The sequence below is a fragment of the Phocoena phocoena genome, chromosome 21 (assembly GCF_963924675.1).
Source record: "Phocoena phocoena chromosome 21, mPhoPho1.1, whole genome shotgun sequence".
NCBI classification, from domain to species: Eukaryota; Metazoa; Chordata; class Mammalia; order Artiodactyla; family Phocoenidae; genus Phocoena; species Phocoena phocoena.
The window spans coordinates 22,979,112-23,000,411 of NC_089239.1; the positions used below are offsets into that span (position 1 = coordinate 22,979,112).

The window sequence follows — 21,300 nt, forward strand, 5'->3', positions numbered from 1 at the left end:
TTCCTCTAGGTCTTGATAAATTGTTGCTGAAAAGAAGTGCTGGCAGATACTTTCTATACCCACGTATTTAAATCTAGTTATTTTCTTTCAAGGCCCACCTTCTACCACCCCCCCCACCAGTTCATCTCCCGGCTTCTAGTCCCTACTCAGCCAGGATTCACTGTCTTAAACGTTACATTATCTAACAATGCCATGTCACTCCTCTCTCCTGACCCCACTTAAGCTTTTGTCAGCATAGGCTCCTGCCTTTTTGTATCTTCCACAGGACCTAACAGGCATTAAATACCAGCTTGCTAACTGATTTTCAGTGAATACTGTCTACCTGTCATAAAATTCCAAGCATCACAATTCTCTAAAGGCACAAATACAGAGCACTTCCTAATTGTGCAAAGCTCTTGAAACTGTGATTTAAAGCTTTTAGTGGAACCTCAGAATTCCTGAAGACAGTATGATAGTGCATAAAATAAGGTAAGATTATAGAAGCTACGATCCGTGTTACCACTAGGAGTCTACAGCAGCATCGTAGGAGGTAAGGTGAAGAGAGACGGCATAACCTGTTTCAGTTTGAAAACCAGAACTTTAAGCCCTGTAGGTGCTCACATGATACACAGTATAATATCTGACATTTAGAAGCTTGGCCACGGAGTTATAAATGAGTCATGCTAGAAAATAAGATGGATGGTCTTATGATTTTAATCCATTTGGCAGTTAAGAAGAATTCAGTAAAATATCGTGCATTAAGTGGTCTTTACTGACATTTCACCTTCAGTTATTCATTATTGTGTCTTCAGTTAATTATATAAGTATGATAAGTTCTTTTCTATTTGCTGTGGGAATTTAAGTGTAAAATAAATACAAAATACATTTGTGGTTTAATGAATACTCAATGAAGCCTTTTTTTTTTTTTTCCTGACGTATTCCTTTCAATCTGGTTTCATCCCAGATCTTTCTTTTTACTTCCCCTAGGAAGAGTCTATTAAACCACACAATGGATCTGGAACCAATGAACTTGAGTTTTAATTACATCAGACATATTTTTTGATCTCATCATACAATACCAATACAAAAGCACCGCCCATGCCTCTCAACACGTTGGACCAGGCGCCTTTGAAGAAAGCCTTGGGTCCTTCATCTTTTGCAATCTTCCTCCAGCAGTCCACTGTCCCAGAGTACATAATATCCGCTGTGGAAACAAATGTTGGTAAGGGCTCCATAAGTCTGGGGGAAAGAGACTTTTCCTCCAAAAGACATCTGCCCACATAGTCATCAGTGTTATAAAGGTCACTTTGAGCCTACCGCCCAGCTCTAGGCACATTCAACAGGACGTCCCCTCCCCCTGCATAACTGCTGAGGGGGGGTCTCTGGTGATTCCTACTTCAGCTCAACTCAAGATCAACTGAAGAACTGGGGCAATGAACCAGCTAATTCACAGAAGTCAAACAGAGAAACAGGAAGGGAGCTGGGTGGAGCGGAAGTATTAAGCTGGGTGGTCCCCTTTGTTATGGATGAGAAAACTGAGGCCTAACCTCAGACTGTACTGCCTAAGGTTAAAATGAGAGATGCAATTATTAGGTTGAACCATAAGAAACGGCCAAGATTCGATGTTTTTTTACTGTAAACATGGCAATTTCATATGTTTCAACCTATGGAAGCCAAAACTTTTCCTATCGCCACAGACTGCTTCAGGCCATCTCTCCCCCAGCTAAACCACCCTCCCCAATAATACTTGTAATAACTAGATAAGAGAAGAAGTATTTTTAAATAAACTAGCTGACTACTTCAATTCTTTCCCCTTGTTTCTGCACCCAGGCTCTAAGGGAAGAGGGCCTAAGGCCTCTGTGATGCTAGATGCCTAGTTAAGTTCACTTCTAAATATCCCATTTTTGGTGTTATCATTCCTTTGATAAAAATAAAATATCTTTTTTTAAAGGAATACTGGAGAATGTTGGGGAGGATTCATTATCATCTTTCTTTCCTAAATTCTCAGCACAATTTTAACAACTTAGAATAGCGAAGGCTGAAACGAGCACTGACTAGTATTCTCCTTGAGCAGAAAAATAAGAGTCCGATAGGTCTCAGGCTTACCCCCTTTCCGACCAGACTGCATCATCATCCTACGACGGACAGTGTCAAAGGGGTAGGACACCAACCCCGCGACCGCCGTCACAGTCTGGGCGATCATCCAGCTCACGATAATGTGCACATTCTTGGGGTCAGGCAACATCCCTGTGGGAAGAGCCAAGAAACCAAATGACCATGACATGGGTTCCTCTGAGCAGCTGAGCAAAAAGCAGGTGGGGATGGAGAACAGGCCACCACACCTCCAACTCCATGCCCTACCCTTCCAGAAGAGTCCGCCCTTTGTGGGGTGCTTCATGAGTAACCAGGCAGCCAACAAAAGTTGGTGGCACACTCCCTGGATCCTCAAAGCCAGAGAGCTGTGCCCAGTGCACAGGGCATGTTGAAGTGGCTCCAAGTTAAACTTGGTAACGGATAGAGGGAGCTGGGCTCCCACTTCATCCGTCCCCGCCGAATAACTCAAGGCCAGTTTATTTCAGTAGAGGACAAGGAGAATCCCCCAGCTATTGATCCACGCCTTGACACCTCCTCACTGAGAAGCCTCAGTTTAGGCCAGGGCAAGGGACAAACAAGATTAACAAATACAAAGTCCTTTATCAGTTAGAGATCTCTCAGGATCCTCTCTGCACACACCCTCCTCCCCGCTCTGCACCCCCTGATGCCCATCTCTCACCCTTGGCCGTGTCATAGACTCCAAAGTAGGCGGCTCTATAGATAATGATGCCCTGGACAGAGACGTTGAAACCCTGGTAGAGACCCCTCAGGCCATCAGACTTGAAGATCTTGGTGAGACAGTTGCCCAGACCAGTGAACTCACGCTGGGCAGCACCCTTGCCCACGTCGGCGGCCAATCTGGTCCTAGCAAAGTCCAGCGGGTAGACAAAGCAGAGAGAGGTGGCCCCAGCTGCCCCACCGGAAGCCAGGTTACCGGCAAAGTAGCGCCAGAACTGCTTATGCCGGTCCACGCCCCCCAGGAAGATCTGCTTGTACTTGTCCTTGAAGGCGAAGTTGAGAGCTTGGGTGGGGAAGTAACGGATCACGTTGGCCAGGTTACCCCTCCAGAAGGAGAGAACGCCCTGCTCCTTGGGGATTCTCACCACGCAATCAATGATCCCTTTGTATTGCTTCTCAGCACTGATCTGTTGGCTGGCATGCTGGACCTGTGGAGGGGAGGAGGGTGGTGGAGGACAGGCAGGGCAAAGAGAAGGAAAGACGACAGGAGAACAAGGTTTGCACTTCCTGGATTTCCTTGTTTAAAAAGTATGGGGAAATCAAATGAATACTGAGTAAATGTGTTAGCTACTTGGATAATGCGCCCCCCAAACCCAATTTTGCCTCAAGTATCAGGGCATTTGGGAGAAAAGTTTCTGCTCCAAATAAACAGAAAGGACGATTTGATTACATAAAGGGAGTCATTTATTTGTTGCATTTTTCCCTAGGTGCCAGAACTATACTAGGGGCTTACTGGGAGATAGAAATGATTAAAGATCCTTGCCCCAAAGGACACCTGCTCTGATTTGACAGACATGATCGGCAGGAGATGAGAATTCCTCAGTCTCTCTAGTCTCCCCGGAGACCAGGATCTCTGAGTAGTAGATGTTCTAACAGCAGGAGAAAGAATCCACTAGGCATTCAAGCCTGAAATTTTTCAAGAGGATTATCCAAGTAATTAATTATTGAGGGGTTTGTTGCCGTGGGCAATTTGTTGGGGTTTTTCTTGTTCCTGATCATTTTGACTCCCAAATTGAAAACGCCCAATTCCTCATTGGAGGGGCCCTTGCCTTTTGGGCAAGTGAAAAAAAAAAAAGGATACATGGGATGATGAGAACAAACCATTCAGAGACCAGGCTGGGGAGGAAAAGATTTGGGGAAAGGATGAGTAAAGCGATCTAAGTTTATTCTGAAAATTGTTTCTTAGTCTCTCAAAATCTCTTTATGTGCAAAATGGGGAAAAATAATACCTACCTTACAGAGGTCATACAAAGATGAGTGAATAATAGATATGTCAGCCTACAGCACAGCGCATGGGACATCGTAATAATCTCGAGTAATAATTATTATTTTGATGTTTTTATTGTAAAAGGTGGATGCAGGTAAGAGGATGCAAGGGACTTTGAAAATCAAGAGGTGAGGCCGACCCAAGAAGCCTGAGTGTCCGCGCTGTCCCCGAGCAGGATCTGGCTGGCTGCAACCTACTCCGGGTGGGTTTCCATATATAGACACCCGCACGCGGGGCGCCACCCGACACCGGGAACCCGCTACTGACTGACGCTGGACCTGACTCTGAGCAGAGGGCACCTTCCCCTTTTCGCAGGCCGCGCGCCGGGCCCAGGCCTACAGCGGATTTTCGGCGGCGCCCCGCTTCCCCTCGCCCCGCAGCTCGCCCGGGCTCCGCGCGCCCCGCCCCGCGCCCAGCTCGCCGCGCTCGCGCCCGCTCGGTCTCCACCTGCAGCAGCAGTTTGACTCTCTCGATGGGGGCAACCGCGGTCTTGGAGATGGCAGCGGCGACGCCGCCAGCCAAGAAGTCCTTCAAGAAGCTCAAAGCCTGGTCGCTCATGGTGACAGCCGGGCGCACACCGCCTCCGAGAGCCGCGCTCTCACTCTCTTCGCCTGGCCAGGCACAGAGTCCCCGGCTCTGTCCCTGCGCGACGCGAAGGGGCCGGTCGTTCCCCCGCCCCGCAGCCGGCCTTATATGCCCCGCCCAGCCTCTCGCGAGAGGAGTAGGGACCCCGGGGCCGTGCGCGCCCCGCGCATTGGCTGGACAGGTGCGCGGAACCCCACCCCACCCCTGCCAGCCCCCTCCTCTGCAGAGGGCAAAGGGGGCGAAGGCGCTTCCGGGAGGCAGGGGTGGGCCGGGTACTGTGCCTTTACTTGGGACGTTTAAAGGGCGAATTCATGTTATCTGTCCCGCGAGCGGAGGGAACACCGTGTCTGTGCAGCATGTGGGCCGCTGTATTTATAGCACAAGGAGGCTTAGTCCCGGGCCTTACCTGGACTCAGACACAGGACCTGCAGCTTCCAGCCCAGCTTGCTTTAGCCTCGGGCCTGCCCGCGACCCGCCCCTGGCCAAGGCCTGAAATGTTACTTTTTCTTCTTCTTCCTTGTAACTGTGTCCCTCACCAGAGCTCCCTGCCTGGATGTGGGACTCTAAAGAGTTGTGTGCGTTCACAAATAAGATCCGCCAAAATAAATACACTAACGTCATTTGATGCTATGGTTGCTTCATCTAATTTGGCAACCCGCTGATTCCCCTCTTCTCACCATTCAATCGTTCAATCCTTCATTCTGCTATCAAATGTTTCTGTGCCGGGGGCTCTGCGCCACCAGGACAGGCCGAGCGCAGGGGGCCACTAGGTGAATACTTTTAGCAATATTTTAGCAAGTTGTGTGTGTGTGTGTGTGTGTGTGTGCTGTTTTTCTATTGGGTCAGCCTGTAACCCCATGATACATAGCCCCAAGGACCTTATAGGATACAGGATACGTTTTTTTGGTTTTTGTGTTTTTTTTTTAAATCCCTTAAGGGCTTGATGTTCCACCCTGCTCTCAATGGAATCTCAGAGCATATTCTGGGCGGAATGTTCTCAGGCAGCTGGCGGCTTTCTGAGGGTCAGTGCTGTTACCCTTCCCTTTGGAGTAGCTGGGTGACCGGGATGTCAAGTAAGAGAAGGTCGAATCCTTGACTGTATTTGCCTCTTTTTAATAGACACCTGGGGTGGGGGAGATATATGCTATCTAGTCCTAGGAATGGATTGCAATTAATGTGTGGAGTATTTTTTAAGAAAATATATTACTATGAGCTTTGATTTTCCTTAACATTTTTTCTAGACAGTTCATATAATCATACAGGTTTTCAAATACAGCTGTTCCTTCCCCTAGAATGATTGCTCTAAACTCTTTACACTATCCAATTCTCTTGCCATGTTTGTTAATGTTCGTTTGTACACTGGACAAAGTTTATTCACTTTTTTCACAAGCTTGCTGTTGAGTGCAGACAGATATCATGTTAGGCATTGAGTGAGCTGCAGCTTTGTGTCACTCTGGGTTTGGAGGCTTCAGTAGAGCGGAGGTCACGTAGTTGGGTGCCAGGACCACAAAGGGTACGCGTTTATCTGAGGCTGGAGAAGACTAGAGTCCAGAAATCCAGGTGAGAGGTCAGAGCAGGTAGAAGGTCAAGGATTCAGCATAAACAGAAAAGTCCACAACCTCTTAAAACTCAAAAAATTGGGAATTCCCTGGTGGTCCAGTGGTTAGGATTCCATGCTTTCACTGCTGGGGGCCCAGGTTCAATCCCTGGTTGGGGAACTAAGATCCCACAAGCTGTGAGATGTGGCCAAACAAAACAAAAAAAGTTTTGTCTGCCTATATGCCTGGATTTATTTTTACTGTCGAGCTGTTCAATTATTTAAACATCACAAGATTTTTTTAAACAGACATTTAAGTTAAATATTAACTTATATTAATTCAGGAAGTTTTATCATCTTTGTTACACTTAATTTTACCAATCAAAATTTTTAGTATTTCCTAAGTGGGAGATATCATATCTCTCCTTGGCTCCTGTCCAATTGTCCTGTCACGTCAGAGGAGCTGTAGCTGGAATCCTTGACAAGAGGTTTTCCGTGGACATCTGCACACTGTCCTCTCCCCCCATGGGCTTTCTCAGAAAGGAGAGGCCTCAGATGCCCCCAGGAGCATGGGCTGTCTGTGATCACAAGATCTGGGTATCACTTACACAGGCAGGGGTGAAAATGGCGCTCAGTAGAACATGCGTCTGCCTGCCAATCCCAGTACTTGGTGGCTTTCTGCCAGCCTGAGGATGGACAAGGCATCTGAGATAAGAGAGAAAACTCTGCTTTCAAATGTGGCATGGTGTCCTGGAGACTGGGGTGGGATGGGGGGAGGGCTATGCAGAAATGAGAGTAGTGTATTGAACGGGTTTTGGGATTTTAGTGGCAGCTTTTAAAGAATTAGTCTCTTTTTACCAAATTGGGACTAGAGAACGGGAGCTGCTAAAGAGAAAAAGCCACAAGAAATTTAAACAAAAAACACTTAAGGACTTGGTGATGATGGGGCTAATGCACTGCCTGCGTGTAGGTGTACCTCTAAAACTGCAACGAAGTAGAACACACTATTACTATTTGTTCATGTGGTAAACTCCGGCCTTAAACAAAGAGGAATGAATTCTGAAAATTTATTTTTTGATCATATAAGACCATACATGAATTGCTGAATTTCAATCAAAGATTGAAGTAGACTCATTCATTTTCATGCATTGATGCATCGTTTCCAAAAGACCAAACAAAACAAATGCTATATTTCTCCACAGTTCTCGCTTGGGGCAGCTTAATTAATTAGAACAATACCTTAATTAACAAATTCTTTATAAGAAAGTGTCTTAATAGTAAAGTCCTTATTAAAGGGCACACACACATCACATGCCTTCAGAAATCATGTGTATTCATGCAAAACACTCCAACTACCAGCTCCTACTTAGCTCATGCCAAGAAAATTATGCAACTACAAAATCTGTCTTCTTTTTAACCTATTTATTCATTGTAGAAACTGCTTACCCTTTAGTGATCAACTCCTTGGGTATCCACTCTCCTCCTTCCTTTATCCATCAAAATAGAAATGATCTGAACCATTCACTCACCATTCATTCATTCATTTCCTTTTCATCTTTCAATAAGCATTATTGCATGCCTACTCTAGACACCAAACACTGTTGGGCACTGGTGATACAAAAATCAGAAAGGTAAGAGTGCTGCCCTAGAGACGCTCACATGGCAGGAACAGACATACTTGTGCTGCCTATAAGGGTGTTCCAAGGTGGTGAGACAAGGGTCCAAGTAGGCCTGTGGTTGTACTTCCAGGTGAGTGACTTTCAATGTGCTACCTGAGTCAGAACTTGTATTTTTATTTTAGGAACGCTTAGGACACAAAAGTTTTGTTAGAAGGATCTTAGGCATTATTATTTAAAGGAGGTGATTTCTGGGGCAGAGGAGCCCCTGAATCATCAAAAAGATGGTCAGAGGGATTTCTTCTCCCAGAAGTCCCTCCTCCCTGGAGAAGTTGGCTCAGCAGTTGCTGGTGGGAGGAGCCTGCAAGCTTTCAGCCCCTGCAGCCTGTCCCCCACTCACAGAGTTGGACACCCCCTTCCTAAAGAGACCCATAACCTCTTCTCTCCCACCCAATCTTAGTACCTGCTCTTTACTTTATCCGCGACCCCAGTAAGCATTTTCAGTCTTCTGTAATACAGTCAAGCTCATTTTTATGGATGTGTAATAATGTCTTCTGATCATAACCGTCCACCCTTCATGATTTACAGGCTTCTGATTTCACTGAAATATGAATAAAACCAATACTCACCTGGAGTTGTCCTGACTGGTAAGTGTTGTACATTTCGAACTGGCTTCCCCAGTATTTAGTGTTTCTTTATCCTAGAATTGCTTTTTTTAAATACTTGCTTTATTCCTGCTATTATTTAAATCAGTGTTTAATAAATGTTATCCAAGAGTCCATTTTTGCTCATCTGTACTGTTGAATAACAATATGTTGCTATTTTAATATAGGAAGTCTTTTCCCCCGTATGCTTGCTTTTACCCCATGACCCTTCCTTTTTCAGTCAGCTAGACATTCTGTGTCATGGCCTCAGAAAAAGAAAACATTCAGAAAGCAAAGAAAATAAACAGTCTATTCTTGGCATTCGAATTTCCAAAGGAAGAGAAAGAATTCACATCTACACAGGAGATTTGGTAGAATACCTGAGGGAAAGCAGAACTTCCTGCCCAGCCCACCCTTTCAAAGATTACCTCAAGTTTTCCCAAACCTGCGGTGAAAGGAAGAGAGTTAGAGAGAAAGCAAGGAGTGATATGTTCGTTTGGGTCTTCAGGAGACGGGGCCCTGTACTCTCCCAAGCCCAGGGAGGCTGTGAGAAGCCAGGGAGACATGGCTGGGTGGTGGTTTAGGACACAGTCAGAGACAGCCTTGCAGAGTTCATCCAGCATGAAAGGGAACAGAACAAATCCCAGGCACCTGCCTGCTCAGGTGAAGGACCCTAGAAAAACCCATTACATTCCTCCTGCCCCTGTGTGGCGTGAGAGCACCAGAATACCATTCTGTAACCAAGGACACTAAAGTCAGCCGAGGGCAACACCGACCTGAAGAGCCCTGTGGCTGGAAATGAGGCAAGTGTCAGGCGTGACCTTGGCGTGACAATGACTGAAGACCAGAAGGGAATAAGGGAGGACCTGGCAGGTGATCCAGACCACGTGCCCTTCCTCCCCAGACTTAGTGCTACAGACATCCCCGGAATGTAGATGGAATCCACCGGAAAGCGGTGGAGAGAAAAAGGGGACCCAAACTCTTTCTACCACTCGGCAAAAGGGAGCCTCTTCATAGAAATTAAATTGCTTTGCACAGCTGAGTGTGTGGGGCAGTATTTGTACTTGCTGTAGTATTTTCTTAATTAAAAAAAACAATACGCTAAAGGCATGTCACAGTTTCGGAAACCACCGTTGCTCATTCTGTCAAGCACATTTCTTTAAGAAGGAGATGCAGGGCTTCCCTGGTGGCACAGTGGTTGAGAATCCGCCTGCCAATGCAGGGGACACGGGTTCGAGCCCTGGTCTGGGAGGATCCCACATGCCACGGAGCAACTGGGCCCGTGAGCCACAACTACTGAGCCTGCGCTCCGCAACGAGAGGCCGCAACAGTGAGAGGCCCGCGCACCGCGATGAAGAGTGGCCCCCGCTCACCGCAACTAGAGAAAGCCCTCGCAGAGAAACGAAGACCCAACACAGCCTAAATAAATAAATAAATAAATAATCAAACAAACAAACAAACAAAAAAACATCAGAGGGTACTCAAAGATTGAATCATAATAAAAAAAAAAAAAAAAAGAAGGAGATGCAGACTTAATTGAGAGGGAGAGACAGAGGGAGGGAGTGTTGAGAGGGAGGGCCTTCAGGGCAGTTTACTCTATAAATCTCTGTGAGACTCCAACGTTTGCATTTCTATTAAATGGCTAAACTAAATAGGCACAGTAACGGACTCGTTTAACATACAAGCTCCATGATGTATTAAACACAATAGTTGTTCAATAAATGTTTTTTAAATGAGTAGGGAAAGCTTCAATTTCTAGTGCACTAGTTTGTTTATTTTTACAGTGAACCTATATGATGTTTTATTTATTTATTTTTATTGAAGTATAGTTGATTTACAATGTTGTGTTAATTTCTGCTGTACAGCAAAGTGATTCAGATATATATATATTCTTTTTTATATTCCATTATGGTTTATCTCAGGATATTGAATATAGTTCCCTGTCCTACACAGTAGTACCTGGTTGTTTATCCATTCTATATACAATAGTTTGCATACCCTAACCCCAAACTCTCAAACCATCCCTCCCCCATCTCCCCTCCCTCCTGGCAACCACAAGTCTGTTCTCTATGTCTGTGAGTCTGTTTCTGTTTTGTAGATGAGTTCATTTGTGTCTTATTTTAGATTCCACATATAAGTGATATCATATGGTATTTGTCTTTCGCTTTCTGTCTGGTGTACTAGTTCTTAAATTTTTCAATAATGGAGCACCTGGAACCCACCTTAACTTTGGTGTAGCACTATGAAATGTGGGTACATAGGATTTCATCATATAAAGTAGGAGTAAATATACTAGCAGAAATATGATTGTCTCTAATGTGTGCCCGCCATGTAAAATCATAGCCACTTCAGTGGTGGATTTGTCAATTTCTCCTGTAGTTGTGACAAATGTTCCTTTATACGTTTTAAGGCTTTGTTCTTAAAGGCAAAGAAAATTTGAATTGTTATACCTTCTTGGTGAATCTAACTTTTATCATTAAGTTTTAGTCCTCTTTATCTGTAGTGATATTTGTGCCCTAAATTCTTAACCCCCTAAATGAACAGAGAAATACCTGCTTTTCTTTGGTTTGTATTTGCCTAGTTTATCTTTTTCTACTCCTTTACTTTCAACCATTCTGTATATTTGAGGTATATTTTCCATAAACTTTTATATTTTCTTTTCCCCTTTTTAAAAAAGTCTAAGTTGATACTCTTATTCTTTTAGCTGGAGAGTTTGGACCCATTTCCATTTGTTGTGACCATTGGTATTTTAAAATTTTTATTTTTAAATAATTATAGATTCACAGGAAGTTGCCAGGGAATCACTACACATATTTAAAATTTTTACTTGTGCCATTTTATTTTATAATTTCTATTTGTCCTCCTTGTTCATGTCCTTGAAAGTTACCATTTACATTATTTATCTACCATGAATATTCTATGTCAACCATTATATATGTTTCTGACTTACATATTAAGGTGCTAATAACACTATAATGGTTATTCATTATTTTAGGTGGCTACTGTTTTGCCAGGTTCTGAGAATGCCAAGTTTTCTCTCTTGGTCTATTTAGGCACTGAGTATCTCTCTGGACTGTGAAGCCAATTTATTTGCTGCTGCGGAAAACACTGACGTCAAATTAATTCGGAACTGACACAGTGGTCAAATATGTGCAGCTTGCTGTGCATACGATGCTCTCTGGAAGAATTGCTTGAATTTCATAACATTATTCAATGTGGCCACTAGGGGGGGATCACATGTAGCTATTATACCATGTATCAGTTTGTGAAAGATGCCATCACAGAGTATCAATACCACAGATTGGGTGGTTTAAACAATAAATTAATTTTCTCACAATTCTATAGGTTAGAAGTCCGAAATCAATACGTCAGCAGGTTTGGTTTCTTCCGAGGCCTCTCTCTTTGGCTTGCAGATGGCTGCCTGTGTCCTGGTCACACGCTCCTCTGTGATGGGGTTGTTCTTATGTGTATCTGTGTTCCAATCTCCTCTTCATATAAGGACACCAGTCATATTGGATTAGGGCCTAGCACAATGACCCTATTCTAACTTAATTTCCTCTTTGAAGGCTCTATCTCCAAATAGGATCACAATCTGAGGTACTGGGAGTTAGGGCTTCAACATACAAATTTTGGAAGAATACAGTTCAGTCCATAAGACACCAATATGAGTGAAAAGACAAATCAGAGAGAAAATAAGACTTTGCCCAATTTAAAAATAGATGAAGACTTGAACAGAAACATAGACTTCGCTAAAGAGATTATATTCATAGTTTAATAAGAACATGAAAAGGCGTTTGACACCATTACTTACCAGGGAAATGCAAATTTGGTTCAATCGTATAACATTGCCATTTCTGTAAGTCAATTTTCAGCAATTTCATATGATTCAACCTAAAGAAAACTCCACAGTGAGATGCCACCACACATCTCAGAAGGCTAAAATTTAAAAAGACAGACTGCCAAACGTTGGCAGGAATGCAGAACAACTGGAATCCTCATACACTGGAATTTCCACATTACATTGTGGAAATGTAAAACGACACAGCCACTTTGGAAAAATAATTGATCGTACCCGCTAACGCTACGCATGCGCTAACTCCACCGACCACCATTCCTCTGAGAAACAAAACAAAATACAAAAAACGTCGCAGGGAAATGCTAATAGAATGGCCTGGTAAAGAGTAGATCTGTTTAACTATTCTAACCTCTTCGTCCGAAAAGCTGGGTAGAGAGGGACACAGTAAGTCCCCAGAATTTGTTTTGAGAAAGCAGAGACGGCTAGGATGGCGTTAGAGTTTCCGAGCAGCACCTGGTACAGTACTCGGTCCACGTTGTCTGATTTACCCAGAGAGCAGCGGGGTTATTTGCTTAATGTAGAAAGAACGGAGCTACCTTTAGATTAACCCCTTTCTTGCAGTTACCCTCTCTTGCTAGGCCTTTTTCTGGAGTTCGGGCAACCCCGCTATCCCTGCGTTTGGAGGCGCCTCAAGCGCTGTCCCCCAACCCGGGCCACCAACCCCGAGGCGCAGGGGCGCGACCAGGAGGTCGCGGAGGGCCAGGCTGGCGCCCGCTCTGCTGTCCGCTCCCCGGTGCCTCCGGGGGGACGTCGGGCCTGGGGGCGGCGGACACACAGCCCTGGGTGCGGTGGGTCGGCCTCCTGCGTTCATCCTTCCTCTCAGCCCCAGGGCTCTGCCGCGGGCTTCTGGAGAAGTGATGCGGTAGAGGGTGCTGGGGGCTGGGCCCGTTGCCGTGGCAACCCGTACCCGGCGGCTAGCAGAGCCCCGGGCGCCAAGCCCAGCGCCTCTCGGCTCCTCCGGAACAGGAGAGCGGACTCCTGGGAGCAAGCAGCCGAGCCGCGCGGCTGCGGCGACGCGGCCAGGGTGTGGACTAGGGGGCACGACGGGGGCCGAAGAGAGGCTGGAAGCCGGGTGGGATCAGCGCCCCCTGAGTTCTCGGTGCCTGGTTTTCAGCCCAAGCAGCCCAGCGCGCCTGGACTCTCGGCGGCGCCTCTCGGCCGCTGGGGGAGCCCGGGTCAACCTGGAACGCGGGCCCGGGATGCGCGCGCCCCCTCCCACCCCCATAGTCCCGCCGCGGCGCCAGGCCCGGACCCTGCGCAGCAACCGACCTGGAGAGACGCTGCCCGGAGAGCCCCGCAGTGGCCCCAGCCCTCCGCGGGCTGACCCCCAGTGGCCCCGGCCCACAGGTGCGGGCGTGAGACATCCCGGGGTCAACGCCGCCGAGCTTCCGCGGTCCCTCCGGGGCGGGTCGTCCTGCATCCGTGAGGCACCGACACATCATGAACGGCATCACGAACTCTCTAAATCCAGCTCCCTACCGGCCCCTCACCCGTCCCCAGAGGTTCGTTTATTCGGTTTTCGAGTCTACCGCCCTGCAGGACACCGATGACTTCGTGCTGCGCACCGTACTTGGCTCTTAATCCATCATCGCGTTTAATTCTTTCAGCAAACCCAGGTAGGCGGTGCTACCTCTGTTTTGAGACTAAGGTGCTCGAATCTGGGAAGAGGCCCTAGCCCTGTATGACCTCTCCAGGCCAGGGCAATGTGAAGCACCTCCAGCCGTGGCCTGGTCTCAGCCTCCACAAGAGTGCAGCTGTTAAAAGCCCCGCCATTCATCCTCAGGGTGAATTTCGTTCAATTCAGCAATTGGGATCTAGCAGAAGCCTGTCTTTGTAGGTAGCTCTCTCCTTACCCTGCAAGAGGAGACTGGAAACAATCTATTTAATCTCCTTTCAAACCAGAGATATAATGCATCAGTCATCTACAGCATTACACTTTATTGACATATAATAACCAACTTTTAATAACACTTTATCATTGTAAAGATCTCTCCCTTACTTTTTTTTTTTTTTTTTTTGGCCACAGCTCAGCATGTGGGATCTTAGTTCCCCAACCAGGGATCTAGCGGGCGCCCCTCTGCAGTGGAAGCTCAGAGTCTTCACCGCTGGAATGCCAGGGAAGTCCCCTCTCCCTTACTTTATTACAGTTCATGTCATAATCACATGTTGCTCCATGAAGCAGGTGATTATCTTTGTTTTACATGGATGTAAACTGAAGCCCAGAGAGGGTCAGCAGCTTTGCCGAAGGTCACACACCTATAAGGCAGTTGGTTCCTTATTTAATGCCGCCCCCATATCTGCGGTAATATAGACATTCCTATAAAGTATCACACATTTCAGCCATCACAATGTACACAAATACTATTCCACCTATTATACATGCAATTTTTTCAGGTGCAGAAGTTAAAGAAGTTTAGGACTTAGAAAACAAGAGATTTTGTTGTAATGAAGTTATTTTCCTTTTGTGTAGTTTGAAATATCCATCAAAATATTTCATGGTTCCATTATAAAAGCGATGGATATAATTTAGAGGGAATAGCTCATCAAAACCTAACTACCAAGTGTCACTTTTGAAGTCAGTTCCAGAAACAATCCTTTCTCGATTTCTGGAACAATGTCATATGTATATGTTGAACCATATGAAAATGATGGTATTTGACTGATTTTGCCTTACAAAACCATAATTTCATATGGCTTAACTTACTGTGATATTAGTTATTTTATTTTACAGTCTTGGCCAGTTTTGGCCTGCATCTTTCTTCCTTTTGGGGTGTGGGACGGGAGCCCTGGGTACTATAAGAATCCTTTTCCTTCTGTGCCTCTCCTTTCCAAGAGCTGCATATGACTGTCATCCTAGCAGGAAGCTCATGTTGGTTACACATGGTCACAGGCACGTGATGCCCTCACAGAGGTCATACTCAGTACTTTCTACAGTGATAGAACTGTCTTCCAGATGGAGTTTGTTTACATATTTTATATTCAGAGCTAACAAAATTAATTTTGCAGGTGAATTTACCTTGTTGTGTTTTTCTCTCTAAGCAACGAAGTGGAAGTTAAAAAAAACCGATTTTCTCATTCAGTCCCACAATGGTGTTAATAATGACTTAGTTGCTAAAGCGTAAGAATGCCCTTCTGCTTCTCAGGATACAGTTTAGTATTTGAATTGTGTCTGCACCTCATGGTAGGTTGGGACCTTGAAGAAATTACTTAAATTTGCTGCATTTCAGTTTCTTTACCTGTAACATTTGAGAAACTGATGCACCTGTCATGATTGGTGTGTGTGTGTGTTGAATGTGTGTGAAATGCAGGCTCTAGTTAAAGGTCAGCTCCTTTCTTCCTCTTCCCTTCCACGTCTCTCTGACATGTGTGGCGAATCCCACCCGTATCTTACTCAGTGTGCATATAGTCCATCTGTGAGTGAAAACCTCAGTGGTCAGTAAGAAATGCTTTCATTACACAAATAAGATAGGACAGGTATTATCTTTATTTTTCCGATGGGGAAACTGGGAACAGAGATGGTGAATAATTTGCATAAGAATAAAAAAAGAAAAACATATAAAACACTAATCTTGTTCAGAAATGCAGTAACAGTAACAGATGCACCAAATATTTATTTCTAGTTCAGTGACACAGCATCTAGTGGGTTCTGTAAACCAGATACAAACAATGTGCCTATATTTGTAGAGTTAACTACTTCAGATGCCTTGTGGTTAAGAAGTTTCAACTATGTTCTAAATGACTGACTAATAGGAAATAGAACAAACGTGAAGTTTAGTATTTCCTTTTTACTCAACAGTGGAAAAATCAATAGAGGAAAGTGAGAAGGGAGCTAACATTTCAGTTGAGAACTTAGACTGTGTACCAGAACTTGTGCCAAGTTACACATGTCACATCTTTTAAATTTTATAAATCTGTTAGGTAGGCATCTCCATTTTACAGATGACAAAACTGAGGCTCAGAGAAGGTAAATAACTTGCCTCAAATCATTCAGTCAATAAGAAGTAGAATTAGATTCAAACTCATATCCTGGCACTCCTAGACATTGTTGGAGAAAGTACCAATTTATAGATTTTTGGAAGGAAATGTTATCAAGAGGCTTAAATATTCAGTCTCTCTGACTCAGTTATTCTACTAATGTAAAGTTATCCTAAGAAAATAGTTTGAAATATAGAGAACAGCTTATTGAATAAAATTCTTCATTAGAGAGTTATTCATAACAGGTAGAATGTGAAATGAACCTAGTAACCAATACTGGGGAAATGGCTAAGGAAACAGTAAACTGTGGAGCTTCCATGGGATGGAATATTACACAGCTGGTAAAATAATCCTTCCCCCAAAGTTTGTAAAACTGTGAGAAAATGTTCATGTAATAAGGTTAGGTGAAAAGAACAAGATGTTAGGATATATTTTTATCTATTATATTAATTATAATAATGAATTGATAGTTATTAGTAATTAATTATGATAATATACATAATAATCTCAACCATTAAAACATATGCACAGAAAAAGAACAGGAATGCTAAACACCAAAATGTTACCATCAATTATCTCTGGGCGATGAAATTACATTTATTACTTTTCTTATTTTAATCTTTTATTAAAATTAGTTTTATTAAAATGAATTTTTACCAAAAATTTAACATTTTTTCTGTAAGCAGATAAACTATTAAAAAGCAAACAATTGTGTCTGTCTGATTTTAAAGTCCATGTTTTCTCATCCACGCTGCATTCACTAATGAGGTCTTGGCTCCTAATTTTATCTTCCTTGTCAGTTCCTTGGCTATCCAGGTCCCTGTCATTGTCACAGGGAATCCGAGCAGGTGACTTGAGTGTGAACATACCCATCCAGATAGGTAATAACAGGGAGGGTCAGGGGTAGGGAGCCTTCTGCCCTCTGCTCTTACTCCTCCCTGCTCTTTTCTGACCCCAGTGCCCAGCATGGTACCTGGCATATGGTGGACCCTCAGTGAATGCTGGTTGAATGGATGAATCCTAGCCTTACTTTGTAATTTTCTCTCAGCTTTTGCCCCTGTGTTACATTCGGCTTCGAGCTCTGGTCAGCTCTAGTCTAGTTCCAACATAGTGTTCACGAAGGCCGTTCGCTGAGGGCCTATTAATTGCCACACTCTGTCCTAGGTTCTTTATACAATATACCGTTTACTTCTTAACAGCCCTGTGAGGTGAGTGTTATTTCTTCCGTTTCATAAGTGAAGAGACTGAGACTCAGAGAGAGAGAATTAGAAGTTACAAACTGCAGAGTCAGGACAGAGATTCAGAACCTAGTCATTGTCAAACTCCAGGGCTTGTGCTATTCAACCACTGTGTTGGTACTGATTCTTCATATGTTGCATTTCTGATCATGACTTCAAGCCAAAAATGATTCACGTATATATATATACTTTGGATATCAGGAAGGGCAGAATGAACCCACTAACAAGCCAAAGGTTTACTAGTCACCCTGTAAGGGCAAGGCAGGAACAGTTAGTTGTACTTCTCCATAATTATGTATGTAAAAGTATATGTGGTCCCGCATACAATGATAATATGTTTTTTTCAAGCCCCAAATCAGGACACATGATCTGCCAAAGAATTTTTTTTTAATATTTATTTATTTATTCATTTGGTTGCACCAGGCCTTAATTGCAGCAGGCGGACTCTTTAGTTGCAGCAGTCAGTGTCCTTAGTTGTGGCATGCAAACTCCTTTTTTTTTTTAATAAGTTAGAATATTTCTTTAAAAACAATTTTAAAAATGCAAAACATTAAGGAATTTAAAACACCACATTTTCGTTAATATAGAAAGAATTTTCACTAGAGTTAGGCAGCCACCCCAAAACAGCATGGCAAAAGGGCATTGGTATAAAGGAAATAAAATACTACACAAAAATCCAAAACAAAACTAAAAACATTTCAAATTAAACCTGGAAGACTAGAAGATTCCAACAGCAGATTTCTGTCCACTACTGAAACATTCCAAAATCCAAGCTTCAAAGGCACCTAAATGTATCTTAAATAAAATTTTTTTTGTTAAGAAAAAAAAGGAAAGAAAGCAGTGAACCTGGTTATAAATCCTGCAATATATTACATTTTAAAATATCCTAGTACAACAAAAACAAATTATAAAAGAAATGAAACAAACAAATAAATAAAAACAGTAGCTACAGAGGTTACCTGTCTGAGCACCTACATTTTCTTAGGAGGGGATGGTGTCTCACCAGCCATATAGCCCATAAACCTTCTCAAAAAAGAGAAGAAAAATGTAACACAAGATTTGATTTCACAGTGTCTCTAAGCGCCCCAGACCCCAAACTGGGGACTCACTGAATGAAGAGAATTTCTTTTTCCTTTGTTTTCTTCTTGACAAAAAGAAGAGATGATCTTGAAAGTCAATTACTTCTTTCAATGCCTTGTATGCCTTTTCAAAAGTCTGATAAAGTGCTTGACGAAAGCAAGTCTCTTGATGGATTTTTCTAATGTTCCAGGGTATTTTCTTATTTGATAGCATATACAGAAATACTTCAAAGTTCAGTGGAGTTAAAGCCAGCAGAAATGACCAATCAAAAGAAAATAACTATTAAAAATTTTAAATGGAATAGTTCGTATTAGTGTGTTTGTGTATATACATAGTCCGCTTTTCATCGTGGGTGACATAAAAACAGTATCAGAAAGAATTACTTTTAAATACAATTCAGAATTACAATTTTAACAATGTACAATAGTTTTACAATAATTCAGATTTTTGCATGATAAAATAACTATGCATATTTGATAAATATACATTTTTACCTCTCATAATAGCAAAGATTTTAAGAAAGTTACTAAACGATATGAAAATATATTTAACTTTCACTTAATATCTGGGCTGTTTGGGTTCTTCCAGTATGGTTTGCTCATATTCTTTGCCTTACTTTTTGAGGGAATTCAAGAGGATATTCATGTTTTTAAACTCTAAGATGTCCATTGAGTGTACGATCCAGAAATAGTTGGTAAGGCTATGTTTTAGCATAGTGTGTATGCACAAAAGATGGATAGTGAGTAAAACTAACAGTGAAATAATCTCAGATATTTCTTCTAATGTACTTGGTTAATTTGATAATTTTTTTAAAAGGCTACCTACATTTTTCCTGGTGCCTTATCCCACCCAACAGAAACCTTGAGTTTTTCATCAAATAGAGAGGGTGTTCTATTTGTGTTTTAAAATTCACTAATCTGTATACATGTGATATGTAACTATTCAAAGTATATGTATCATCATCTATGTGGCAACCAGATGGTCTCTACACACATATGAATGATGATTTAATTAAGCGATTCCTTCTCCCTTGTTTAATTCTCTATCCCAAATAGTGTGCATCTTCCAAAGTATGGTCATTTAGTAAAAGAAGTACCAAGTGAGCCAGAGGTACTTATATATTCCACAATATGTCACACAATAACCCTATACAACTCAAATTCTTTAGATGAGATGAGAATATCCTAAAATAAATTAGAAACTCCTCTTATGTATCTTTTTCTAAGGTGAAATGAGACACTGCACAGATCAGAGGTACTATTCTGTTTGTCAACAATCAACCTTTCACTCCATTTTAATATTATTTAATTCTATGGAAAAAACAAGTTTTATTGCATTCCTTTTTTAAAATGGGGGGAAAACTGTGCAAGTAAGCATGATCAAACGTCTGTTAGAGCTGGATAATACGGATCTTATTGCCTCGAAGTCTCTCTAGTAGTGTCCAAGAAATTATGTTTAAGGTCCATCTGAAGGAAAAAAGTGCTGGAGAGACAAGAAAGGACTTGGGTAAAAAGCTTCAGAGGATTGTAGGGAGATGGAACTTGCTGCTTACGTTGAGCTCTGGAACATCTCCATTTCTTAACACACCTTCCAAACCATTCACTGGGATAGTTTTACCCATGTTTAAAGGCTCATATTATATGCAGTTTGGGGGCTTTTATAAATTCAGAAGTAAAGTAATATAAAGAGTAGAATATTGAAGGATTCAGAGTAGGGCTATAAAAGACTCAATACTGCTAAATAAGTCCCCAAACAAAAATGTTCAGTCCACCCCACCCCAAAACCTATGTGTAATAGGAGAAAATGCACAGCAAGAAGCAGAGGAAAAGCATGTAGCGTGGAATAAATCACACACTGAACAGTCTAGAACCAAAGGAAAAAAAGCAAACAACATACATATACACAAAAGCCTAAGAAGTAGCTATTCTCCTTATGTCTTTAGGTGAGTACCTCTACCCAGTAGATTATAGTTATGAAAACAACTCGGTTGCTTTTTCTTTTTAAAGTAAAAAACTGTTTCCCATCCTGCTCCATTTTCTAGAATCTTTTTGGTTGGTTGGTGTAAACAAAAAGCAAAGCACATAAACATGCAAGCGTGCACGCGCACGCACACACACACACACCCACACACACACACCCTCCTGAAATGTGAAAAATGCAGATATATAACGCTGGTATTAGAAATCACTTCAACTTTATACTTAGCAACTTATAGACCCTTGATTCGCCCCCCAAAATATTTTCCCTTGTCCTTATTCTTTAAATGCCCAACCACCAAAAGAAAAAAGGAAAAAAATAAAAGGCTTTAAATGCACATGTTTCAAGTGAGTGCCTTGTTAACAAAAATGGTAGCATTTTCTTCACTTTGCATTGTTAAAGATGCAGGCATAGATCAGGGAGTGTTAAGTCTAGCATGTATTAAAAAAAAGCAACATAAACGTAGCATATATCTTTCAAAAAAGGCTAAAACACTAACAAATACAAGTCAATGCACATATTTTTAACTAGTGCAATTGTATGTACAATGGAGTAAATGTTATTTTGTGTGCCAGACATTGCAATACTGTTCATTTCCCTTTTATGGTGCAAACATGCCAACTTTATCATTAAAAAAACCTTTATTGGGTCACATCCATGTTGCCCTCCTACCCAAATTAAGGGGGAAAAAGTCAATAAAAGAGCCCCTCAAGA

At 42.7% G+C, this 21,300-nt stretch overlaps 1 protein-coding gene across 1 annotated transcript; it reads right to left on the reverse strand.

Moving 5' to 3' along the window:
• Positions 1-670: 670 nt before the first annotated feature.
• SLC25A4 (solute carrier family 25 member 4) lies at positions 671-4,766 on the reverse strand. The gene is made up of 4 exons (XM_065899782.1): positions 4,526-4,766; positions 2,753-3,239; positions 2,086-2,226; positions 671-1,183 (listed from the first exon to the last, which is right to left on the reverse strand). The coding sequence occupies exons 1-4, from the start codon at positions 4,634-4,636 to the stop codon at positions 1,026-1,028; spliced, it is 897 nt and encodes a 298-aa protein (XP_065755854.1). The 5' UTR covers positions 4,637-4,766; the 3' UTR covers positions 671-1,025.
• Between the last annotated feature and the right edge of the window lie 16,534 nt (positions 4,767-21,300).

Excerpts from the sequence above, each read along its gene's own strand:
- SLC25A4 (XM_065899782.1), bottom strand. The coding sequence starts at position 4,636 with ATGAGCGACCAGGCTTTGAGCTTCTTGAAGGACTTCTTGGCTGGCGGC. Across the intron at positions 3,240-4,525 it reads GAGTCAAACTGCTGCTGCAG|GTCCAGCATGCCAGCCAACA; the intron begins GTGGAGACCGAG and ends TCCCCTCCACAG. Across the intron at positions 2,227-2,752 it reads AGTCTATGACACGGCCAAGG|GGATGTTGCCTGACCCCAAG; the intron begins GTGAGAGATGGG and ends CTCTTCCCACAG.